The 21,601-nt window shown below is 54.3% G+C and overlaps 5 protein-coding genes across 5 annotated transcripts; all 5 read left to right on the top strand.

Annotated features, from left to right (window-relative positions):
• Nucleotides 1–242: 242 nt before the first annotated feature.
• ACET3X_006322 (uncharacterized protein) lies at nt 243–1,163 on the top strand (the record flags this gene model as incomplete). Its single annotated transcript, XM_069452520.1, has 1 exon — nt 243–1,163. The coding sequence occupies one exon, from the start codon at nt 243–245 to the stop codon at nt 1,161–1,163; it is 921 nt and encodes a 306-aa protein (XP_069306682.1).
• A 1,865-nt stretch (nt 1,164–3,028) lies between these two features.
• On the top strand, nt 3,029–5,040 carry ACET3X_006323 (uncharacterized protein; the record flags this gene model as incomplete). The annotated part of the gene is made up of 2 exons (XM_069452521.1): nt 3,029–3,460; nt 3,511–5,040. 2 exons carry the CDS (start codon nt 3,029–3,031, stop codon nt 5,038–5,040), a joined length of 1,962 nt encoding a protein of 653 aa, XP_069306683.1.
• Nucleotides 5,041–6,548: 1,508 nt separating this feature from the next.
• Nucleotides 6,549–7,029, top strand: ACET3X_006324 (uncharacterized protein; the record flags this gene model as incomplete). Its single annotated transcript, XM_069452524.1, has 2 exons — nt 6,549–6,654; nt 6,818–7,029. 2 exons carry the CDS (start codon nt 6,549–6,551, stop codon nt 7,027–7,029), a joined length of 318 nt encoding a protein of 105 aa, XP_069306684.1.
• Nucleotides 7,030–10,175: 3,146 nt separating this feature from the next.
• Nucleotides 10,176–12,842, top strand: ACET3X_006325 (uncharacterized protein; the record flags this gene model as incomplete). The annotated part of the gene is made up of 8 exons (XM_069452525.1): nt 10,176–10,233; nt 10,294–10,669; nt 10,719–10,790; nt 10,851–10,974; nt 11,076–11,243; nt 11,296–11,571; nt 11,619–12,343; nt 12,716–12,842. The coding sequence occupies 8 exons, from the start codon at nt 10,176–10,178 to the stop codon at nt 12,840–12,842; spliced, it is 1,926 nt and encodes a 641-aa protein (XP_069306685.1).
• A 6,298-nt stretch (nt 12,843–19,140) lies between these two features.
• Nucleotides 19,141–21,489, top strand: ACET3X_006326 (uncharacterized protein). Its single transcript, XM_069452526.1, has one exon. The coding sequence runs from the start codon at nt 19,915–19,917 to the stop codon at nt 21,106–21,108; it is 1,194 nt and encodes a 397-aa protein (XP_069306686.1). The 5' UTR covers nt 19,141–19,914; the 3' UTR covers nt 21,109–21,489.
• Nucleotides 21,490–21,601: the final 112 nt, after the last annotated feature.

The following is a 21,601-nucleotide window of genomic DNA, read 5'->3' on the forward strand; positions in this document are numbered from 1 at the left end:
ATGTAGCTGGGTGAAGGAGAGATCCACAATTAGTTCCATTCACCTTGCTTATAATGTTACGTTCTTGATAGCGCATGGACCCTTGATTGATATCCACGCTCACCTTGGATTTATCGTTGTTATTGTGTCTTGCCATCTCTATTTTGGCCCACCATTTGTTGCTACCTACACGCAACTTATCGTCATCCCCATCCTCGATCAATAACACCCAACGACTACATCTCCACAACTCCACTGCAACCATGAAGAAGTTTATCAAAATCTTCTCCCGCTGCTTCTCTCGTCTCACCAAGACCAACAAAACTGCAAGCACTTCCCCTCCCCGCCCAGCGACCCCAACCACAAACCCCACCACCGTGCCCACGGTCGTCGGCAACGCCCTCGACCCACGTCCACATCACCTCAGCCAACCACAGTCATCTGCACCAACCCCGCTAACTCCTGCTCTAATCAAGGCCTACGAAACAGAATACCCCCTCTTCAGCCTGAACCGTCTCGGCGTCGACCACTCCCACCGCGACTGGTTCCGCCGCGTCAACATCGCCGTGCGCAAGCACATGAACACGCTCGACGCATCCCACAACTACCAGCACATCCGACGCGTCGTATCAAACGCCGCCTACATCCTCGAAGAAGAAAAGAAACAGCACCAGTGGGCGCGGGATATCGATCCGATAATCCTCTGGGTCACTTGCATGACGCACGATATCGGCGACACAAAGTACCAGGCTGATGGCGAGCAGCTGAGCCAACACGATCAGATTGTTCAGTTTCTGAGTGTGCTAGATTGCCCGTCGTATATCCGTCGCCAAGTCGCGTATCTCGCGCCGCGCGTCTCGTTCAAAAAGGAGATGGCTAATGAAGCGGACACGAAGGCGTTTGCGGATGTGTATCAGGTGCTGCGCATCGTGCAGGATGCGGATCGGCTTGATGGGCTTGGGGCCATAGGCGTGAGTCGTTTGTTTATATATGGAGGTGTTGATGAGGTCCGGAGAAACGGGTCGATTGATAGCGGCATCAAGTTGATCGAGGCGAGGTTCGGCGAGTATGCGAGGCTGATGAAGACGGAGACGGGAAGGAAGATTGCAGAGGAACGGTATGGGTGGATGAAGGAGGACTTTGTTCGTAGGTGGGAGGCGGAGGCTGATACGAGCAATGTCTAGGTGGCTGGTGTGGGTATGGATGATTGCGTCTGGGGGAAACTCGTGTACACCGGAAGAGGCTGGAGTACTGTCCTTTTAACGGGGCGAGACATTGCTGGCTTTCTGTGAGATCAAAAGTTTTGTGTTTTCGAACATCCATATGGCCTGCGCTTGATCAACTGCATACCCTGTCGGAACAGATCCAACTTCTTCTCTTTCTGTCACACGCCTGGACGTGCCTTCCAGCATCGCACCCTGCAAAACAAGTAACTCTAGCTTCTCCTCTTTCTCTTCAGGTGTACATATATTTTTCAGACGCTCGACAGCATCGAATGTTAGGACATCTCTCCATCTCCTTTCATCAGCCGCATGCCCTAGCTCCGAACAAAACCTGCCCAACGCTACATCGCTCGCGCCACAGCAATGCCGACCAGATTGCCGGCATGGTTGCAATCCCAATCTTTTGGTTGCGGGAAATACTGTACGTATGTTTTGGATACTAGGCGGCCGGATATGGCGGCCATGTCGTGCGGGTACGCGAGATGTCATTGGCTGGGAGGCCAGTCCGGATTAGAGCGTAGGAAGCGAGCGAGTTCGGCGTCATCTTTAGTAAGGATGGCGGATACGATGGCATCGTCCATTGAACGCTGCTGGGATGGGTTTGGAGGATTTGTTATGCTGCATGGTTACATGAGGAGAGGGTGGTTTATCTCTACGTCCGGATGAGCGCCATACCACGCCAAACTACCACCTGATGTCGTTGACCATATACTTGACGGGAGTAGCTTTGCATGCTTTCAGCTGCTGCGATAATGCCAGTCAAATTTCCAAGCTATGTCCCGACGGCGAGATCGGGTTCCATGACATGACAAGTGCGGGGTCTGACACAGATGCAGCGAGAACAGTCCAACAACGTAATGCACACGATTTGCAGAGGTACCGCAACACGAACGAGGTCACGACGAGGGCGTCTAGGAAGATGCCACAAGGCGTCCACTGATATGTCACAACGCTGCCAGCAACACACCGGGTCGTCGGGTCCGCCGTATTTCCCACAATCCATCGGATCTCGCGTGGTGCCAAAAATAGGCGTGCAGGGGCCACGGTCGCTTCCAGCCGTTAGGGGCGCCGTGGTAACTCATCTAGGCCTACCGCACTCCACATCAAATAACAGCGGATTCATGCCTGGACGGCCTAACCCAGCGCCCGACTTTGCACAATTACCGGAAAATGCGCTCGTATCCGGGCTAGCGATGGAAAACACGAACATTGACAGGTACACAGACGTCATTTCCCCGTCTGCGAATGAATAAGGTTCAGACGTGCCCGTTGGACGCCACCAGAACGCCGTCGACTTTTTGTACTACGACTAGTCCACTAGGCGTCCGTCTTTGCTATGTAACCATACAACGCACCAGGACCTCGGACGAGAACTGATCGTCGGTTCGTTGGCAGGAAACATGGATTTGCTTTTCGTCGCGAGCGCAAGCTTTACTGGTCTTTGCTTGATAAGCTCGTGTTAGGACCAAATTGGCACTCGGGCAGGGGATCGACACAGGGTATCCTGTCTCGAATCCCGGGTGGATCTTAGGGCAGATGAGTTTTCGTTCGTGTTGAGTGGACCGAGGGTGTATTCGTGTCAAGGATGTGCGGTTGATGCAGGTACGGGAGTGCTGGGTGCAGCCAGGGAGGCAAATGTCTCGTATTGGTGGTGGTCTTAAGAAGATGATGGTCCCTGTGGAAGACTTCACTCTATCTACCTTGGCAAGTCTTTGATCGTTTCTGCCGTTCAGTCAGCAGGCGATATTACATCCGGTCGTTTCCTGTTTACGACTGCCTCCCCTGGTCAATTAGAGACGCAAGTGGTATCCCACTCTCTATACACCATGAAGTTCCTCGTTTCCCTTACAGCAGGTCTGCTGTCCATTGGCTTGGCCTCTGCCTCCCCAGCTGCACCGCTCAACAAGAGAGCTGTGTCGACTGACGGAACCTGCGGAGGAACAAAGGGCTTCACTTGCACCGGTTCTTCGTTTGGAAACTGCTGCTCGCAGTACGGATGGTGCGGAAGTTCCGCCGACCACTGCGGTGCCACTTGTAACTCAGCATTTGGCACTTGCACCAGCACTACCACATCGAAAGCAACTTCAGCAACGGTCAAGCCTTCTTCGACAAAGGTTGCCCCAGCTCCTTCATCCACACCTACAAAGAAGGTATCGCCAGATGCGACGTGTGGTGGCGCCAATGGCTATACCTGTCTGGGTTTCGCTGAAGGCAACTGCTGTAGTGCGAACGGATGGTGTGGCTCGACATCCGCATACGTGAGTATTCGAAATGCTGACTCTGACTGAACATATACTGACTCTGACAGTGTGGAACCGGTTGCCAGCCTGGCTTCGGAAACTGCGGCAGCAACACCGGCTCAGGATCTAGCACTACCAAAAGCAGCGCTAGCACGACTTCCTCATCAGCCCCGTCATCAACAGCATCCGGATCTGCTCTCCAATGCTTGAACGGAAAGAATGTGCCTTACAAGATGACCTCTGATGCTGAGTACTCTGAGCTTTCAGAGCCTTACAACCTGCGCGTTCCCTTCAAGCCTGCTGTCATCGTCCTGCCGACTACCAACCAGCACGTTCAGGATGCAGTTGTATGCGGTGCGCAAGCCGGCCTCAAGATCCAGGCCAAGTCCGGTGGACACTCTTACGCAAGCTTCAGCTCTGGGGGTAAGGATGGCGCTATGCAGATCAACCTCCAGTCTTTCCAGACCATCCAACTCGACAAGACTTCCGGCGTTGCTACCGTCGGCGGAGGCGTGCGTCTCGGCAACCTCGGCGACGGCATCTTCACCCAAGGCAATGCAGCTTTAGCCCAGGGTACCTGCCCTGGTGTTGGTATCGGAGGCCACTACACCCACGGCGGTTACGGCCACACATCACGCAACTGGGGACTAGCCATGGACCAGGTCATCGGAGCCGACATTGTTCTCGCCAACGGAACCCTCATCAAGGCCTCGTCCACCCAGTCCCCGGACATCTTCTGGGCCATCAAGGGCGCCGCCGAGTCCTTTGGCGTCGTGACAAAGTTCTACCTGCAGACACGCGCCGCGCCCGCCAGCATCACTTACTTTGAATTTGCCTTTTCCGGCATCCACGACTCCAAGAGTGTGTGGACAAACACATTCCTGCACATCCAGGACGTGGCGAAGAACGCGTCCGTAGTCGATAACCGCGTCTCGTTTGGCATCTACCTCGACAACTACGGGTCCTACAGCCTCTCTGGCGCCTTCTTCGGCACCGTCGCAGAATTCAATACAAAAGTGCGTCCGGAGCTGCTGCGCACGCTTCCTGCGACCGCCCAAGCGACCGTCACATCCATGGCCTGGTACGACTACATGGTCAAAGTCTCCGGCAAGACCAGCATCAAAGAGCCCCTTACCGGCTACGACGAGCACGAAGACTTTTTTGCGAAGTCAGTTACTGTCCCGGAGTCTACGGGGCTGACGGCGACGGCGCTGAATGCCTTGTACGATTACCTCAAGACTGCCGATGGAACGGAATACTATATCATTATTAATCTCTACGGTGGCCCGGGGTCCGCGATCAACAAGAAGGATACGAATTTCGCAGCCTATGTTGATCGCGATAGTCTGTGGGTGCTGCAAAACTATGGATATGGAGGCGCGTCTGTCGACTTTGTGAATGGCATTAATAATGCCATTGTTAGTGCGCAGCCGCAGACGAGTTTCGGTGCGTATTTGAACTATGTGGATCCGAGTTATGATGCGGCGACGGCGCACAAGTTGTATTATGGCGATGCGGTGTATGCTCGGTTGGCGGCGTTGAAGAAGCAGGTTGATCCTGCGCAGGTGTTTTGGAACCCGCAGGCTATTGGGGCGTAGAATGGGAATCTGAGATTGTAAAAGGAAATAGTGGTGTTTAGAGGCGTTTTGGTATTTGTGGAAGAGCTCCGCGGGTATATGTCGGATGGGTTGGAATTGCTTTATCAAAGTAGATATAATGATACCTCTGATTTCGAAAGCTTGGAGAATAGGGTTACTGGACGTTTTGTGAGTGGAGTGTGGTGGCTTGAGTACTGAGTCAGGTATAAAAGTGATAAACTGAGACGACACTCGAAGATGGTATCACACGACGATGCTGTGATTGAGTTTGTATTGTATTCCATGTTTGCTATCTGGAGCGTATATGTGCGAGCGAGAGAAGCAGGACCAACATGGCATTTGACAACCACTCGGCATAAACCTTGTATCCTCACATCGCCGCCTGCTACTCTGGCTACTGCGCCGCGCGCTTCGACGTCTTCAAGGTCCGCATCTTGCATGCCTAGCCGTGCCGTGATATCTCTGCGATGGCTCGGCATCTCGCCGCGCAGAACCGGAGTAGTGTATATCCTTTCCTACACTTGCACGCCTGTCGCAGTCGGAATCCATAGCACGGTGCTATGTTCTTGGTAGTTTGTACAACAAATCGTAAACCGAACCTACCCTCACCCACCCGCCGTTTTGTTACCCTCCCCACCACCCTCCACCTTCCCTTCCTCTCCCCGCAATCCCACACCCTCCTCCTCGCCATCCTCCTTCCCCTCCCCCGCCAACTTCCTATACTTCCTCCTCGCCTTCTTCCCACTACTCCTCTTCTTCTTACTCAACTCCCTCGCCTTGACCCTCGTCCGCGCCTGCTCCCCCAACTCCAACTCCTCAATCCGGTCCTGTAGTATGCGCCGCGCCATCTTGCGATTCACTTCGCGCGACCGCGTGTCCTGGTACTTGACTACGATGCCCGTGGGTATGTGTTTGAGCTGCACGGCCGAGGACGTTTTGTTTATTTTTTGCCCGCCGGGGCCGGAGCCTTTGAGGAAGTTTTCAATGAGGTCGTGGTCGTGGAGTGGGGTGCGTGGGGGGAGGGGTTTGTTGGATGGGAAGAGGTGAGGGGGGGAGGTGGTGAGAGGGGCGCGGGGGATGAGCGTCGTGGTGGTGGAGGTGAAGCGCGGGATGGTGGTGGTGGTGCGGAAGAGACGCATTGTGGGTTGTGGGATTAGGATTGTAAATGGGTTGGCGACGGCATTGGCGATACGCATTAGGCGTGTAGTAATTAGTCGTCGTTGGAAACTTCGAGTCGTGTCGCTGGTCACCGATTCGGCGCGTCATGAGATGTTTGTTCGTCCGGAGCGATGCTCGCCATCACCAAATCCCTGCTCCGAATCCAACCGGTGGTCCCTGAACCCTCGTCTCCGCCCAACACCACCAATTCACGACTCTACAGCTCATACAACCTTTCTGCCCGCAAACAAAACACACGTCCACCACGTAATCGCAGATACATGACCGATACGACGATCCTGCTAGCCGCCTTCCTGCTCGCCAGCGCATCCACGCTCCTCCTCGCCGCAATGCTGTACCCGTCCGCCCTGCTCCGCTGGTTCCAGCGCAAGCGGTACCAATACGAAGTCACCTTCTCACTGTACATGTTGACCTCGACAGAAAAGTTTATTTTCAGTACGTCTATCCCTCCGTCGCATACAATCTCCCAAAAAGATATACAGCGCATTCTCTCCGTTTCCCGACATGAACGACGATTCACCGCCCCCTATCCTATCCCTCTCCGCATACCACAATGTCGCTACACGTACATACATGTTTGCTAATAAACTCCAAACAGACTCAGTCCTCTTCCTCCTCCTCTCCCTCCTCATCATCGCCGCATCGCTATATCTCCCCGAGCACCTGACCATCATCGCAAACCGCATGTCGTACTACCTCTCCGGGAACCGCGACGCGCTCACGAATTCGACGCCGAAAGACGTGGGCATGCCGAATGCGCCATTGGGCGCGGGTGCTATGGGGAATGGAAGGGGTATGATGGAGTTGTAAGGCGTTGGAATAGCAAGGCCGGAGATATGGGGTTGGGCGTGGGCGTGGGCGTGGGCATCGCTTTCCGGTGTCTGAATAATGTTGAGCATTCTTGCATGGTAGTGGGGCGTAAATGGGCGTTTGTGTCTGCTTGGTTGGTAGACCGGGGCATGAAATATAAATGTATGAGAGATTTAGTAATGTTAATAAGTGTATCACAATGCTCTTCCTCGTTCGTCGATGCCCATGTGGCACAGCCATGTTTCGCCATTCCGATAGGTCTATACGCGCAGCGATATGGGTACATTGTAGAAAGGAGCGAGGCATGCGTAGAAATATCACCGTCTCACGTGAGCGATGCGGTATGCGCTGTGATATGCATGACGCATGATGCACTGCATGCTTGGGGCACACGTCACGGTCAAGTCACACTTCAACTGCATGATGTGCATAGTGCATGGGCGGCTGACGTTCTAACAGCAGGGTCGGCCAATGTTCGGATGCCATGTTTCTGGCTTCCGGGCCAAAGGTTCTTTGTGAGTAGTGTGAAGCTGTGCTGAGACTGGACAGTAGTATGGTGCCTTGTAAGTCTGTAGGAGTAATGGTGTCTGCTATTAATGCTTGACGGGGGCGAATGGGTACGTACGCAATCAGAGTAAGACAGAAGTGCAAAGTCATCCCGTTCCGTAGAGAAGTGATATCCATGAACAAAATTGGACACGGTAGAGAGATGATACACCGCCCTGGTTGCAACGCGAATATGATATATAGTGATGAGGAACTAGTACCGAGATGATCAAGTGTGTAGATGTATGTACCGCCCAGTAGCCATGGTATCTTGCGAAGCTAGAAGCAGATACCCGCCAGATGAAACGATTGTCCCTCCCAAACCATGCTCTTTGAACCAGACACGGGCGTATACACGATTGTTGCAGTAGAAGTGTCAGCTGGAATGGTACAATACCCGAGTTGTAACGCTCTCAATGACCAAACAAAACGCGTACTGCATTCAAAAGCGCCGCAGGAGTATAACCACCAATCGTAACGACAGCCGGAAAGCTATCCACCGCATCAACATATCCTTGCGCCGTCACACCATCATTAACAAGAAGCAAGATAGTCGAAATACTGGCTATAGACTCGTCATGTACAATCTTCTTTGACAAGTCTCGCGCAAACTTCAGTTGCCGTTCAAACGCCTGAGCACGGTGGCTGATTACGTTGTCAGTCGCGCAGACAACGATTACAACTGCTCCGCTGGCCGACAGGAAGTCGACGTGCATTTCTGTCATGCCGTAGTCGAGGCGGTATGGGACGTGGCGTACTTGTCGCGGCAGGGCTCGGCCGAGGGGCTCAAAGGGATCTGTATCTTTTGCCAGTGTTGTTGATGGGGGATGGGGTACGAGTGGGGTGAAGAGCGTGATGATTTCTGCTTCGTTGAGGCGCCGCAGCCGCTCGAGAGTTTCTGTTGGACAGCGTACGATCCTGGCGGCGTCGGTAGATGAGGTTTGCGTTGTTGCCGACTTGGGAGAGCTGGATGGAGGCATTTGGGAGCGGTGCGTTTTGAGTTTTGATGAAATTTGACTCTTGCGTTCGCCCATAATCGTTCGGCTGTCGCCAGGCTGGTTGGAGACAAGAAGTTGTAGGTGGGCTGGGCGTGACGGGAGATGGTGGTTTATATAAGCATTTCCTATGGCAGCCCGACCTTGCACCTTTACCTACCTAGCCTTAGCTTTCATGGTAAATCGAATATCATTCGAGTGGGAAAAAGCACTGTGACGACGCTATACCGTTGACGTACCAGTCCGAGGTGAGTGGCCGACATGCGCTGAACGCTATGCTCGATAGCCAAGGTGAACGTCCCGGTTGTAGAGTTCAGGAGTACAGTAAAGCAGCTACCCAAGGTTGCCCGTAGCCATCCCAGAAGCCTTCTAATGAGGTAGCAATATTGTGTGGTCATCGATCGCCGAGTGAATTGTAACCCTGCCGATTGTGCCTGGCGACGTGAAAACCCTGTTCAACGAAGATCTAGCTTCTGATGGTAAACTCAGCACTATTGGAAGCAGTGATGAGGTGATACCAGATGGAAGATGGAGAATGTAGTACAAGACCTCGGCCATGCCGTCTCCGCGTGTAGATAGAGCAGTGCATCTCTAACCATGATAGGCGCGGATCTTACCGTTCACATGCCGTTATCCAGCTCGTAGCCATGAAAGGAACGACAGAAGCGTTTCCGTGGCGTGTTCGTGCATATCAGTGAGGAGAACAAGGAGTGTATGATTGCATGGCGACGGTTGCGGCGGACAGTAGCAGAATCGTGTATCAGGAATCGAAGACGCCACATCTCACCGTCGGTCTAGAATCTGATAACGTCATGTTGTAGATTTACTGACTTGGAGAGGAAGAAGGGCACTCCTAGAGACCAATTGGCCGGCCTGATGGAGAATGACAAAGATCAAGGAAGCCGACCACTCCAGACGAAGCGAGAGCCGACAGCCAGGTCGACAACGTAGGTCGATAGCCGTTGCATGTAAGCCCCAGCTCAAGGGAGTACGGTGTGCGGGGACAGTACGATTCGAGTCAAGGCTGCAGAAGGCGTACTTTTGTTGATCGCTGACCTGCAAGGCGACCATCGTCTTTGGCCAGTGAGAACCGCGCATGCCGCTTTCATTACATCTCGATGTTTCTTGTGTAACACAAAGGGTTGATTTTGATGCGGCAACGGGCGACAGTTGCGATGCATGCCCCAGTGATGGCTCGTACATGCGGGTGCCATCTGCACGATTGATTGAATCCACCGCAAATAGCGCGAACGAGCCGCGGATGGCCAGACCGGCTTCCGCGCTGTTGTGCGCCCAGACTAGATGGCTAGCGATGAACACCAGGTCTGTAATACATCGGATGGAGTTTTGAGTCGACGCTGGCGGGGAGATGAGGGTGGAAGACGCGTGAGATGCGCGAGGGTGGTTAGTGGGGCTTGCTCGCTTGATCGGATGCGGGCAGGCGCGATCAGGGTGTCAACAACCATCGCGACGACGCGCCCACGTAATCACCAACGGCGCATACAACGAGCTGACCACTGTTTTAGCATATGCATGTTGCACTGATGATGTGATGCTGCCCGTTGCCAATAAATCCACATCGACTTCGCTCCAGGCCCGCTACTGATGGACTCTGCAGAAGAGCAGCCGACGCTGCAGGACACGCTAAACCTACTGCATCAAGGTAAGTGTCGGTATGCGGCTATGGATTCCAGCTAGGAACAGTGCTTACACAGGCCCGCAGCATCTAGAACGACAGCAAAGCAACGTACAATCAAGGTATCCAGTATCGTCGATGTCATATGCCGTTACGCCGCAGAGGATGGTCTTGACCAGGATGCTCTTCGAGACATTGTTCAGCTCGCATCGGTGAAGACACTGCTAGACCAAACAACCATCACGACCTTGATCAAGAACCTGTATCCGTCTCAAAAGGTTCCAGGCGATGTTGTCGTCACCATTGTTGGTGCTCTTGGTCAGGGCAAGGGCAAACCATCGCCAGGTACACAAGACAGTCTTGTGAAGTGGCTCATCATTGTCCATGAGATTATCGAAAGCCCAACAGTCTTGTCGCGCCTGTACGGAGTGTTGTTTGGCATGCTTGATATGATCAGCATAAGGTGCGCCGCCCCAGTGAGATACGACACCGATCCGTGCTAAACCCAAAAGGACTTCTGTGTGCCATCTTCTCTCCCTCATCACTCGCAGAAAACACGTCAAGCCATTCCGGATACAGCAGCTGTACGTATGATACCACTAGCAGGGGAGAAACTTTGATACCAATAACTAACGCCACCACAGGCTCGAGCTATCTCGCGGCCTCGGCAATGAACCAGCGCTCCAAGGTCTTCTCCGTGTCTACAAGGATTATTATCCAGACATAATCCTCGGCAGCACCTCCACGAGCCGAAAGTCGTTCGCTCCGGTGAGTACCCGTCCCCTGTGCCACCACGAATGCTACCTTGGATCCCCACACCCTCGCCCCGCGATGCACCGTCACACTGCCGACGCGGGCTAACCTTATAGCGACCGGAATCTGAATGGCAAGCCAAGATCATCGCGATCCAGGAGGCCAGTGTAGCGGAAGATGACTCCAATGCGGACGGGCAGCACAGTTTCAAGGTGCTACGAAGGAGACTCAAAGGTAGCAAAGAATCGGTAATTCCGGATGTGCATACCTATTATGCGACAGAGGTGCGTGGAAACGTGTTCTTATCACCCTAAAAGTGTTGACATTGTATGACAGAACTCGGTAACCCTCGAGGGTATTGATGGCGTGGACGATTTTGTCGAAAAGCTCGATAGGATAGAGCCGCCGGGCCAGATGGTAGCTGTTCTCACGGACCCACTGCTGCAAAAATATATCGCCCTCAAGCCATCACCAATCATCACCGCTCGACTAAACACTTGGCTTGCAGCATGTTTAGAAGAGCAATTTGAGGAATGCCGCCAAGGTACCGCAAATGCTCAACACCTATCTGAGATCCTCGATGGGCTGTTGAGATACGCTCAGTTCACAAAGGTCAGTATGCCGTCCATTTCTTTAGACCGTCAGCTGACTCGTCGAAGAAAGTACATCGTCCAGCACGAGCTTTTCTCCTTAAATACCTGCCGATATGGGACGGACAGCAAGATCGTGCCACGGTACTGGAACTTGTGTCCTTCCTCCAGGTCTACGACTTCAACGCCGACCATAGATCCTATTTCAAACATATCGAATCCGCCCTAGCGACCCAGGAAATTCCAGCCTACGCAGCGCTCGTCGACTTCTACACCGCGCTGCTGCGGAACCAGATCAACCTGACTTCCACTGGCCCCGAAGACGTACGAGAAGCAGGCCAAGAAGTACTAGAAGACATGACAGAGCACGTAACCGACCTCTTCACCTCCGCTCTCCTCTCTGTCCCACCCGGTTCCAGCACCTCCCTCACATCCTCCATCCTCTCCTTCTACGAGCTCCTCAGCGCCTCCTCAAAACCACACGTCATCCCCATCCATCTCCCACCCATGCACCTCGTCTACCTCCTCACCCAAGACCCATCCGCAACAACCCTATCCCGCACCTGCGGCATAATCGGGACCTACAAATCCGCATTCGACGCGCACCCCAAGCCCGTCAAGTCGTACTATGCTTCGGAAGTCACGGATACGTTTAACCAGTGTCTGCGCGACTTGTATAACCTCGTCTGGGTATCGCGCGGACTCGTTGCACAAAAGGATAAATCGAAGGGATGTTATTGCCATGAGGAGCTGCGAGCGAAGCTCGATGCGTATCTCAAGACTGTGGACAGGAAGTATGCGGTCGCGGGCGCATTTACGTTGTCGTTTGATGCGTGTTTGGCGTCCCTGGCGGGGGCGGCGTGGCGCGCGATGGAGAGGCGGGAGGTGGGTGAGGGGGGGAGGGTGGAGAAGTATCATGTTGGGCCGGTAACGGAGAAGAGTTTGGTGTTGTTGAAGAGCGAGGGCGGTGTGGGTGTGGAGTGGGAGGGGGCGGGCGGGTATAAGGTGTTTGTGTTGAGGTGGTTGAAGGAGAGGGGGCTGGGTGGGATTAGGGATTTGATGTTTGCGACGGTTACGAACTTGAAGAATGCGGGTGGTGAGTAGGTGGTGGGATACGTGGCATAGGCGCGTAATGCGGTTTTGTGTGTATGTTCTTGGAACTGTAGAATGAACGGTATGGGATTGGAGAGGGAGAAAATCCGAAGTCGCTTCCGCTGTGATATTGAGAAAGGTGACCAGTACGATCGCGAATGGAAGATGTATGCGCCGCTGCTTGTCGGGATCGAGAACTAGGTTCAGTGGCTTTACTGCGCGGTAAGTGGGAAGAACGGGTATGTGTAACATGGGCTGTTAGATCAGGGTGTTAATCCGTGGGTGGAGTCGATCTCTGCTGGTGTAAGCAATGACGGGGAGATGCAGGAGACGGTGCAGAAGAACTATAATGCTTGGGTGCAGACAGAGAGAGCCATTCGTTTCATTCAAGATGTGAGGGAGGGCTATGATATGGTTTGCTATTCAGTAACAGGATTTCCTGTGTTCGTTCCTAGCGACAGATGAACATCAAGGTGCGTCTAGTACCCAACCATGGTATGGCGATGACCCATGACCGACGAGCCACTCGCAACCTCTGAAATTCATATGCTCCATACGTAAACGAGGCTCTCAAAAGAGATGTACAGCAAAAAAGGAAGTGCGTGTAGTACCTCTGGAATGCGGTGGGTGCTGCTTGAACCATGCGAGTATTCTTAGGCTTTGACCGAAGAAACGAGTGTCAAGCTCAGCGCATCTCCAAAAGTTACCATACGCCACCAGATCGACCTCGAATAGCTCCCGACCCACAGTCAGGCTATGTGATAGACGTGCCATGGCAAGAATAGCGCCCATCTCCGACTTCGACCAACACAAGCAAAGCACCAGCTTCTCGGGCATCTTCATCTTGCTCATGAAGCCAAGTGCGACTCAACCAAGGCCTCGATGTACCTCGTCAACAGTGCTGTTCTGGGCGCCGCAGATTGCGTCGTGGCCTGGCTGGACGGAGTAGAGTTCTGGCTTGGCACTCTCATGAGCATGTTGGGTAAGGTATGGCCAAGGATGAGATAGTTGGAGCGTACGTCAGGCCCTCCGGAGTTGTTGTCGGATTCCATAAGATACCCTGGAGGTATTCGTGAACATCCGCGATGGCGTGGAAGCTCTAGGACATCTTCCACACGTCCGGCAGCGGAAGATGAACACTCGTAGCCGGTAAACTGCCCTCCCTCCCCTGTTTGACCATCCGTTCTTCCAACTTCTTAGCGAGTTCTTCAAGGAAGAGTCGTGTATCGAGACCCTCATTTGGGAAGAGACATGGTGGTGTGATCGGCTGGTGGGAAAATAATAGGGAGGGCCGGAGGTCGTCGCAGTGAATCGAGAAGACGATGGTACAGCAGCCATGCGTGGTCGCAGTGTACAGCAAGCTTCTTAATGGTCAGCTCCTGATGGTGTGTAGCCCCCGTCGTAGCAGTCTGTGTGTAAAAGCCGTATCGAGAAAGGGTCGTGGGTGGCGCCACGCCCAACATTGGCCGAGCAGCTCTTCGGACAACGAGACCTTCTGCACGTTGGTCAAGTCTGACCGGTGCGCAGGCTGAGTAGGCGAGATGGCGAGCGTTGCCGCGGGTGGCTCGGGTTGGCGGGGTCCCGCATCCACGTTCGCAGCACTCACCACGCAGATGAACGATAGCAGGCGCGGAAAAGGGCGGAGTGTGATTGAGACTATGCGCTGAGTGAATCCAGAAGCTGGCATGACCGGCAGAACACATATCGATCTGAATGGCCAGAGCAAAGTTGGATTATGTCTCACGAACAGTCGTAAAAGCACACTGACTGTCGGCAGGGAAAGTCTCAGTCTCGTATGCTGAGCCAGGAACTAAACTGGGGAGCCCCATAGGCGCTGAGAGCCAGCCATGGTTATCGTGATGAATGCAAGGTTTGGTTGGCGTGTGAGGGACCTTAACTGGTTCCAGCAGACGACTCAGCCCCAGGACCTTGTCGTAGGCCTGGCGCGACATGGCGTTCTGAGGCGAGTTGACATTGACGGTCTAGACAACATCCGCAGTCCGAAGACCCTTGACGTCCTTGCGTACGGAGTGCGAGACCGTGGCGAGGTGATCAAGGCCTATGGAGATAAGAATTAGTCTGTGTGTCTTGCATGCTTTCAAGCAGTTGTGACCAACGCAGTTCATGGAAGGTGGTGGTGCGATCGAATGGAAGGTGGTGGTGCGATCGAATGAAAGGTGTGGTGGTGAAGGATACATCAAGTTGATGTGGCGAACTTGTAGCGGAGAGGATGATTGAGGGTAAGGTTGAGCTTGTCGTGAAGGCATGGCTCAGGGGACGAGTCTGTGCCAAAGCCGCAACTGCTCGACTTGTCAAAGTGTTTGTGCGTACGCAAAGACCTTTGCCATGAAGCTGAAGGTGAGTTTAGATTTTTGTTTTGGAAATTGAGGGTGATGTAAAAGTTTTGAATGCCTCTAAAAGGGCTGCGCTCGCATGGTGGCGCGACAGCTGGTCGTACTCATGCGAGAAGACGAACCTGAGGAGGTCGCGCAGGGAAGGTTCGGATTTGGCGCCTAGCACCAAAAACCTTGCTTCCGAGTACTCACTATCTCAGGCATTGCTTCTCGCAGTCGTGTTGTGAGGACGAAGGAGTCCTCGGGTGAGTTAGATCCTCGTCATCGTACTTGTGCTCCCCTGGCGTGACTCAGATGCTTGGCTGGCGTACGATGCTCGGCGGAGGCGGGGGCTGTGTTTGGAGGTGGGGGCTGGTGATGCGGCTGAGGCGAATGCTTTGTCGGGCCCGCGATTGAATGAGGGATCATCTACAGCGCCGGTAGCTGCGAAAAAGGCCACCGGCGCTGCAATGAGTGGTCTTGAGCTGGTGTAAGGTGGAGGAGAGGAGAAGCAGGGCGAACTCTTATATGCGGCGGAAGTCCGAGCTTTAAGGCGTCTTCACCTAGTCGTCCTCTCACCTTGAACAGACCATCGCCATGCCAGATGCTGTTGACGAGAATGACTCTCACGAGGCATGGGCTGTTGCTGTCGTTGCCGAGCAGACCTTGCTAGTTCAGCCTGTATGCCTTGATTGAGCTACCACTAGAGCAGTGAGTTAGTGAACACTCGAGAGGGCTCTGTAAGGGATCCACTTACTTGCAATAGACCGTCACAGTGCTTGGGATAATCGCAAAGGCCAGGATATTCTCGAAGGAAGTCGTGGTTGGTGCCGTTGCCTTCCGCGCCATGACTGCTCTCACCGAACGTAAGCTCTTCGCCGACGCCAACAATCATGTCGTCAGAGTTTGCGAGTGCTTGCAGTTCTCTTCGGGCGATAGACAAGATGCGGGGTACAGCGAAGAGAAGAACGAAGAAGTTGGGAAGATGGGGAGTGTGTGATGCCGTTTCTAGCAACATATTAGCTTTTCTTCCAGTAACAGAGACAGTTGCAAGACTCTGGGTTTACTTACTCGTATCGTATTCCTAATCTGAACACCTGGCAGCTCAAAGCTACCAAGTACCACCGGCGGCAGAGTAGGTATGATGAAAGATCGGACTCGCAGGAACCGCAGTTCAGCGAGTAATACGTGCTCCCTAGAACCAATCTCGCAGCCCCAAAAAGCGTTGATAAAGGTTCGCAGGCGTATTCTCTAATCGGAAGAAAAAGTCGTAGCGGGAGTGGGAGTGGGAGGGTTTTGTTTTTCAGTGCCTCTAAAAGGGCTGTGGCTGGACCGACAATCAAGTGGTACCACGCATCTTGTCGATAACCATTCGCGTTGATGCTGAGGGCAGCAGCAGCGGCGGCGGCACTGCGCAGTGCGCAGATCAGCTGCTCCCTCAGCTACCAGCTGCGGTGGTCGAAGCCGAGAGCAAGAGGTAGAGTTTAGTGGTGTGTGATGATTGTTTGTGGGTTTGAGCGGCGAGGCGAACTATCGCAAGGCGTTTGCTTGCGTGTACGCTAGTCCCGATTCGGGTATACACATCGTGGTGAAGGTGAGAAGTAGACAATAGAGAAGGTTCTGCTGTTTTATCACGATTCGCGACTACTTAAAGATAGGTGCTCAGGTATTGCGAGGCATGTTCTTTGAAAGCGTCAGTTCACGTAGTATGGTCTTCTGCTGGTGCAATGTAGAACTTATTGGGAAGGTAATTCGTTCTGCACATATGCTTTCGGCTGTCGACTTGTTGCATTCTGAGAAGATGGCACCGATACAACAACCAGGTGTCTTCTTCAGTGTTTAGGTCCTATCAAGAACACCTAGTCTTCGGCAGTGCGCCTTCATGGACTAACTTGATTGACTGCACTATGCGTCCTGACTCAGCACCAACACTTCTTCATTGTGATAGACGACGTGGAGACGGCTCATCACATAGCCTGCGTCATTTCAATAATCTACTTTTCGATAGGAGACAAAGCATAGACCCCCCTAAGATATATTGGTTTTTACAAACTCCTCGCACCGCAAAGACCAACACGCAGTCGCGACGGGAGCGCGGGTACGGGAAGGCGCGACGCTCAGTCCACCGCACCACGTGAAAACAAACAAGTAACGTGATCCGGCTGCATCCGGCGTCCAGACCTCTAGCACAACGACACTATCGATATCCTGATCTCACGAGTACGTATCCACGGCTTGGTATCTGACAGCTGGCACGTACAATTGCGTCATTAGCAGCCGGCTCTCCAATGCCTTGCTTACCATCGCATACGCTGAGATTGTTGGTCAATTCGAGTCCACGTCTTACTTACGTGCCTGCCTGCCAGCCTGCAGCCTGCTTCTTGCTGACCGGCATGGGCGCGCCTCACCATAGTCTGTTTTCGGCGGTACTCTGAAATGCAAGCATGCATGCAGGGTGAACCTGGCATGTGCATGACATCATGTCGCAGCATGTGGTGATGAAAGGGACGCCAACAAACGTTGCTTTTTGCGACGAGCCATGTCGACCATGAAACAAGGTCGTGCAGGCCTCTCCACTTCCATTGAACAACAACTCAAACAGGAATGGCATGTTTGGCGGGCCAAAGATGCAGGGACTGGTGCCCTGCTGTGTAGTGTGGGAACCTGAGCCTGCGAAGATGGGGCAGCAAGTCATCTGCTCGCATTGTCCTATCGGTTCGCAGTCGGCTGACCAGATTTGGGCGGGCAGGGCTGGGGTGCGCAGATCTACCCGCACGGCGCAGGAGCGCACATGGCCAGGCCTTCTAGACTGATTAGACGTGCTGGAAATGTGGTGGGTGTTCACTATCGATACGCGTTCTATCGCAAGGGCAAAGTCTATCGAGTCAGGTTGTCGATGGGCATTGTATTTGCTTTGGCCGCGGAACCTACTCGGCATCGGTCTGGGCCGTGCAGGTGTCCGGCGGAACTATACAGGTGCGTGAGGGGTATGGCGGAAGCCATGTCCTGGGAGGTTGATATGGCGGGCAAGGCAACAGACGGTATTAGGCGGCTGAGGTCAGATGGCAATGTGGGCGGTAACAGCGCTGGGCGGGAAGAATACAAGGAGAGGGTTGAGGGGTATGCTGGAACCCCTCCCCCACAGGCGCGATAACGACGATAAGACACCCCGGAGTATGCTAGAGGATGACCTTGAACGAGCCAGGAGATGGTGTGTGGACCGCTTGTCCCGTGAGCTGCGGTGGTGCGGAGGGGAGTGGGAGGTGTTCAGATGATGGAGGCGTCATGGTGGAGATGACCTGCTAGCTATTATGTCCTGCTGAGCTCGGGGACTTTCACATGCAAGAAGCGCAGCACGGGCAATCGATAACACATGGGCGGGAAGGTACCGCAGTTGGTGCTAAGGATGCAGACGTCGCCTGTCTACCCGCTGCGAGACATTGGCGTGCCCTGAGTGAACCTTCTAGTCGGCGCTGGTGCAATTGCACAGCGACGGCGCCAGTGGCGTTGGCACTGCAGCCGCTTGAGCTTTGGGCCTGAGCCTTGAGCCATGAGAGGCCATGTCACAAGACCACGAACGGGCACCGCCATTCCACAGAACTCGGTGAGCGAGGCCTCGGTAGCCGCCGCTGACGGCGGAGGGGTGAGAAACAGACCCAATCAGTCCGCCACCCGCCTGGAGAGGCAGTTGCAGTGAATTGGGCAGCCGTGGCAGGCCAGGCTAGAGGGTGGAGCATGGGGCATAATCATGTTTGCATCAACGACGGCGGTCAGACTGCGCATACTGTAGCGTACGAGGCGAAGATCGCAGATGACGGAGAGCGGTGACTGTCGACCGGAAGCGATGTGTCGAGGGGCATGGCATTGGGCGCTGCCGTGACACGCTGGCTGGGGAATTGGGCGCCCAATGGCAGGCAGCGAGCGCCCGTGGAATGCGAATTCGGTACCAGAGGGCTGCAATGGCAAGACTCCCGTCACAGTTGCTCGTCAATGGCAGCAGGCAACGTGTATGCAGTCTGCTCATGACGAGAGCGAGTGCAATGTCGGGGATGCATGGGCGGGCGCCGAGTCGTGTGCGGGCTAGCCGGGTTTGTATAGACGGAGCGACAAGTAATTGCTCAGCAACTGTGCAGCCATGTACAGTGACTCAACTCTGACTGCGACGAGCCCATTGCTCGCTCCATGTCCGCACAAGCTCCGCCTCAGGCGTCGCGCTGCAATTGGCCGCTCTAATTGGAGCCCCCTTCGTCTTCCTTCTATTCACTTCTTGGCCGCCCGCATTCGTCAGCTGCCGGCCGCGCTCCTCATATGGATGATGCCTGGGAGAGAGGAGAGCCTGGCACGCGCCAACCGCACACCCTCTTTGTCTGGTTCGCTAGCACACATGGGCCGCAGTGTCTCAAACGGAGAGTCACACTGGCCTTGTTCGCCCATGCTGTAGCCTGCTGAAACCCCGACGAACCTTGGGCGTGTGTGGTCCATCTTATAACTCGGCCGCGCCCACCCCGTCTGTTTCGGGACGACTAGACTCGCCATTCCATTCAACTCGTCCTATCTCCGCACTGCCAGTTCGCAGCTAGGGTTACTAATTCGACTTGCTACCAAGCTGGCCAAAGCAGTCAGTCGGTCGGACCATTCTGCCGGGTTCCACGGTAACGTTTGCGCCTGCTCGCACCTGACGATATAACTGTGGCGAAGCCGTTTACTCAACCAAGGTTGCCTGCCACACATTCCACGCACACCTCTCCCCCCCCCATTGAAGCATCTCCCTCTACCATTGATCGCATCCCTCAACCATTGATCGCATCCTTCAACCATTGATCGCATTTCCAACGCAGCATTTTTCGTGTGGCTGCCTTGGACGCATCCAAGTATCCAAATACCGCTACCGCCCCGACGCTGCGCTGCAACCAAAGGACAAACTTCGCACCCACCACGCAATGGCAAACTCGCTCTACAAGACGCCCCCGAGCAATCGCCTTTCCGTTTCCTCACTCCTCTCACCCCCAGAGATGAAGCGATCAGAGTCGTTTGGCACTTCAATCCCGCCTGCATTTATTCAATCGCCCTTTTCCTCGTTCCACTCAGGCCCTTCGCAGTCGGCCAGCAACAGCCAGGACATGACGCTCCAGGCAGCAGCCGCGCACCGCATCGCCTACGCCTCTCCACCAATCTCGCCATACGACACACAGGCACAAAAGGAGAACATGGAGAGCACTGACGAACAGGGCACGCGGGACCCCCAGCTGTTCGCTCCGGTCGATGCAGCGGCGCCCGTTGCTGACATGCCGCTGTTCCCCGACGACTCCTCCGAGTCAGCCTCGCAGGTCCCCGTGGCCGCGCGAGATGCCATCACCGCACACATGAACTCGCACGAGTACGCGCAGCTAGAGGAGAAGCCGAGCCGCGCAGACTACGAATTGGCCGCTTCCTTTGTCTCCAATGTCTTCGCGTCGGCGCAGAAGGACCCGAAGGGATGGTGGGCCCAGGAGCGACGCTTCGACAGCTACTACGGCAAGCCCACTGGTGTTCAAAAGCGCACACCCCTGAAGAAGCTCGCACCTGCACCGTCGTCGCGATCCCGCCAGCCCAAGGTCGCTGTTCCCCGGCTGCCTCCTCGCACTTCTCGCGCTGCACCCAAGGCCAAGCGCTCGCCTCTGGCACAAACCCTCGACTCCTTCGACACTACCACCACCACAACCACACCTGCAACCGCAACCAAGTCAGCCTCTCCCAAGCCCTCGCGGCCAGCCACCAACCGCGACGACTCCGACTACAATGCCATCCCAGACTACTCGCCACCGCTCGATACACTGCCCAAGGGCAACACCAAAGTCCTCAAGGCTGAGTGGAAAGGGCAGGCGCTGTCACTGGCCGACGATCCCGATCGTGATCTCCTGCACGAGGCTGAGCTGAACCTCGCTGGCACGCTCCGCCTCAACTGCGCCACGTATCTCACGAGCAAGCGACGCATCTTCCAGGCTCGCATCGAGGCACTCAAGATTGGCAAGGAGTTCCGCAAGACGGATGCCCAGCAGGCGTGCAAGATTGACGTCAACAAGGCTAGCAAGCTGTGGCAGTCGTATGATCGCGTGGGCTGGTTCAATCCCGACTACTTCCGCCAATATCTCTGATCGTAGCGCGCGCGGCACCTTTTCTTATCCCTATTTTCTTTTTCCCCCGATTATGATGCATCAATTTGGTCGTCGCATCTCGCGGCTCAGTGGTCTGAGTACGCTTTGTTTTGGATAAGATTGACATGAACAAGACGGAGGGATTCACGGTTGTCTTTCCTCTGGCATGAAATTACGATGGGGCGTTATGGATATCAGTGTTGGCATGCATAGGTGTTTGGGACTGGGCACTGCTCTCCCACGGCGTTTTTGGGTTTCTCTACTACCACTACTTTGGTTTTTTACATCCACGGCATGCGATACCCCCCAGCTCACACCCGTTGTCGCCGCAAATGCAGGCTTTGTTACGAATTGGTGGCGATAGATCGAATGCAATATCTCAGCATCATGCACAATGCATTGCAAGTGATTACGGATGCCCGTGAAAGACTTAATCTAGCAGAGTAGTGCGCATTTCCTACCAGATCCGTAATGACGACGACGAGTCCGCGAT

This window comes from Alternaria dauci, chromosome 5 (assembly GCF_042100115.1).
Source record: "Alternaria dauci strain A2016 chromosome 5, whole genome shotgun sequence".
Classification (NCBI taxonomy): domain Eukaryota; kingdom Fungi; phylum Ascomycota; class Dothideomycetes; order Pleosporales; family Pleosporaceae; genus Alternaria; species Alternaria dauci.

Bases quoted from the DNA above. Each gene is read 5' to 3' on its own strand.
- ACET3X_006326 (XM_069452526.1), top strand. From the start codon at position 19,915: ATGGCAAACTCGCTCTACAAGACGCCCCCGAGCAATCGCCTTTCCGTT.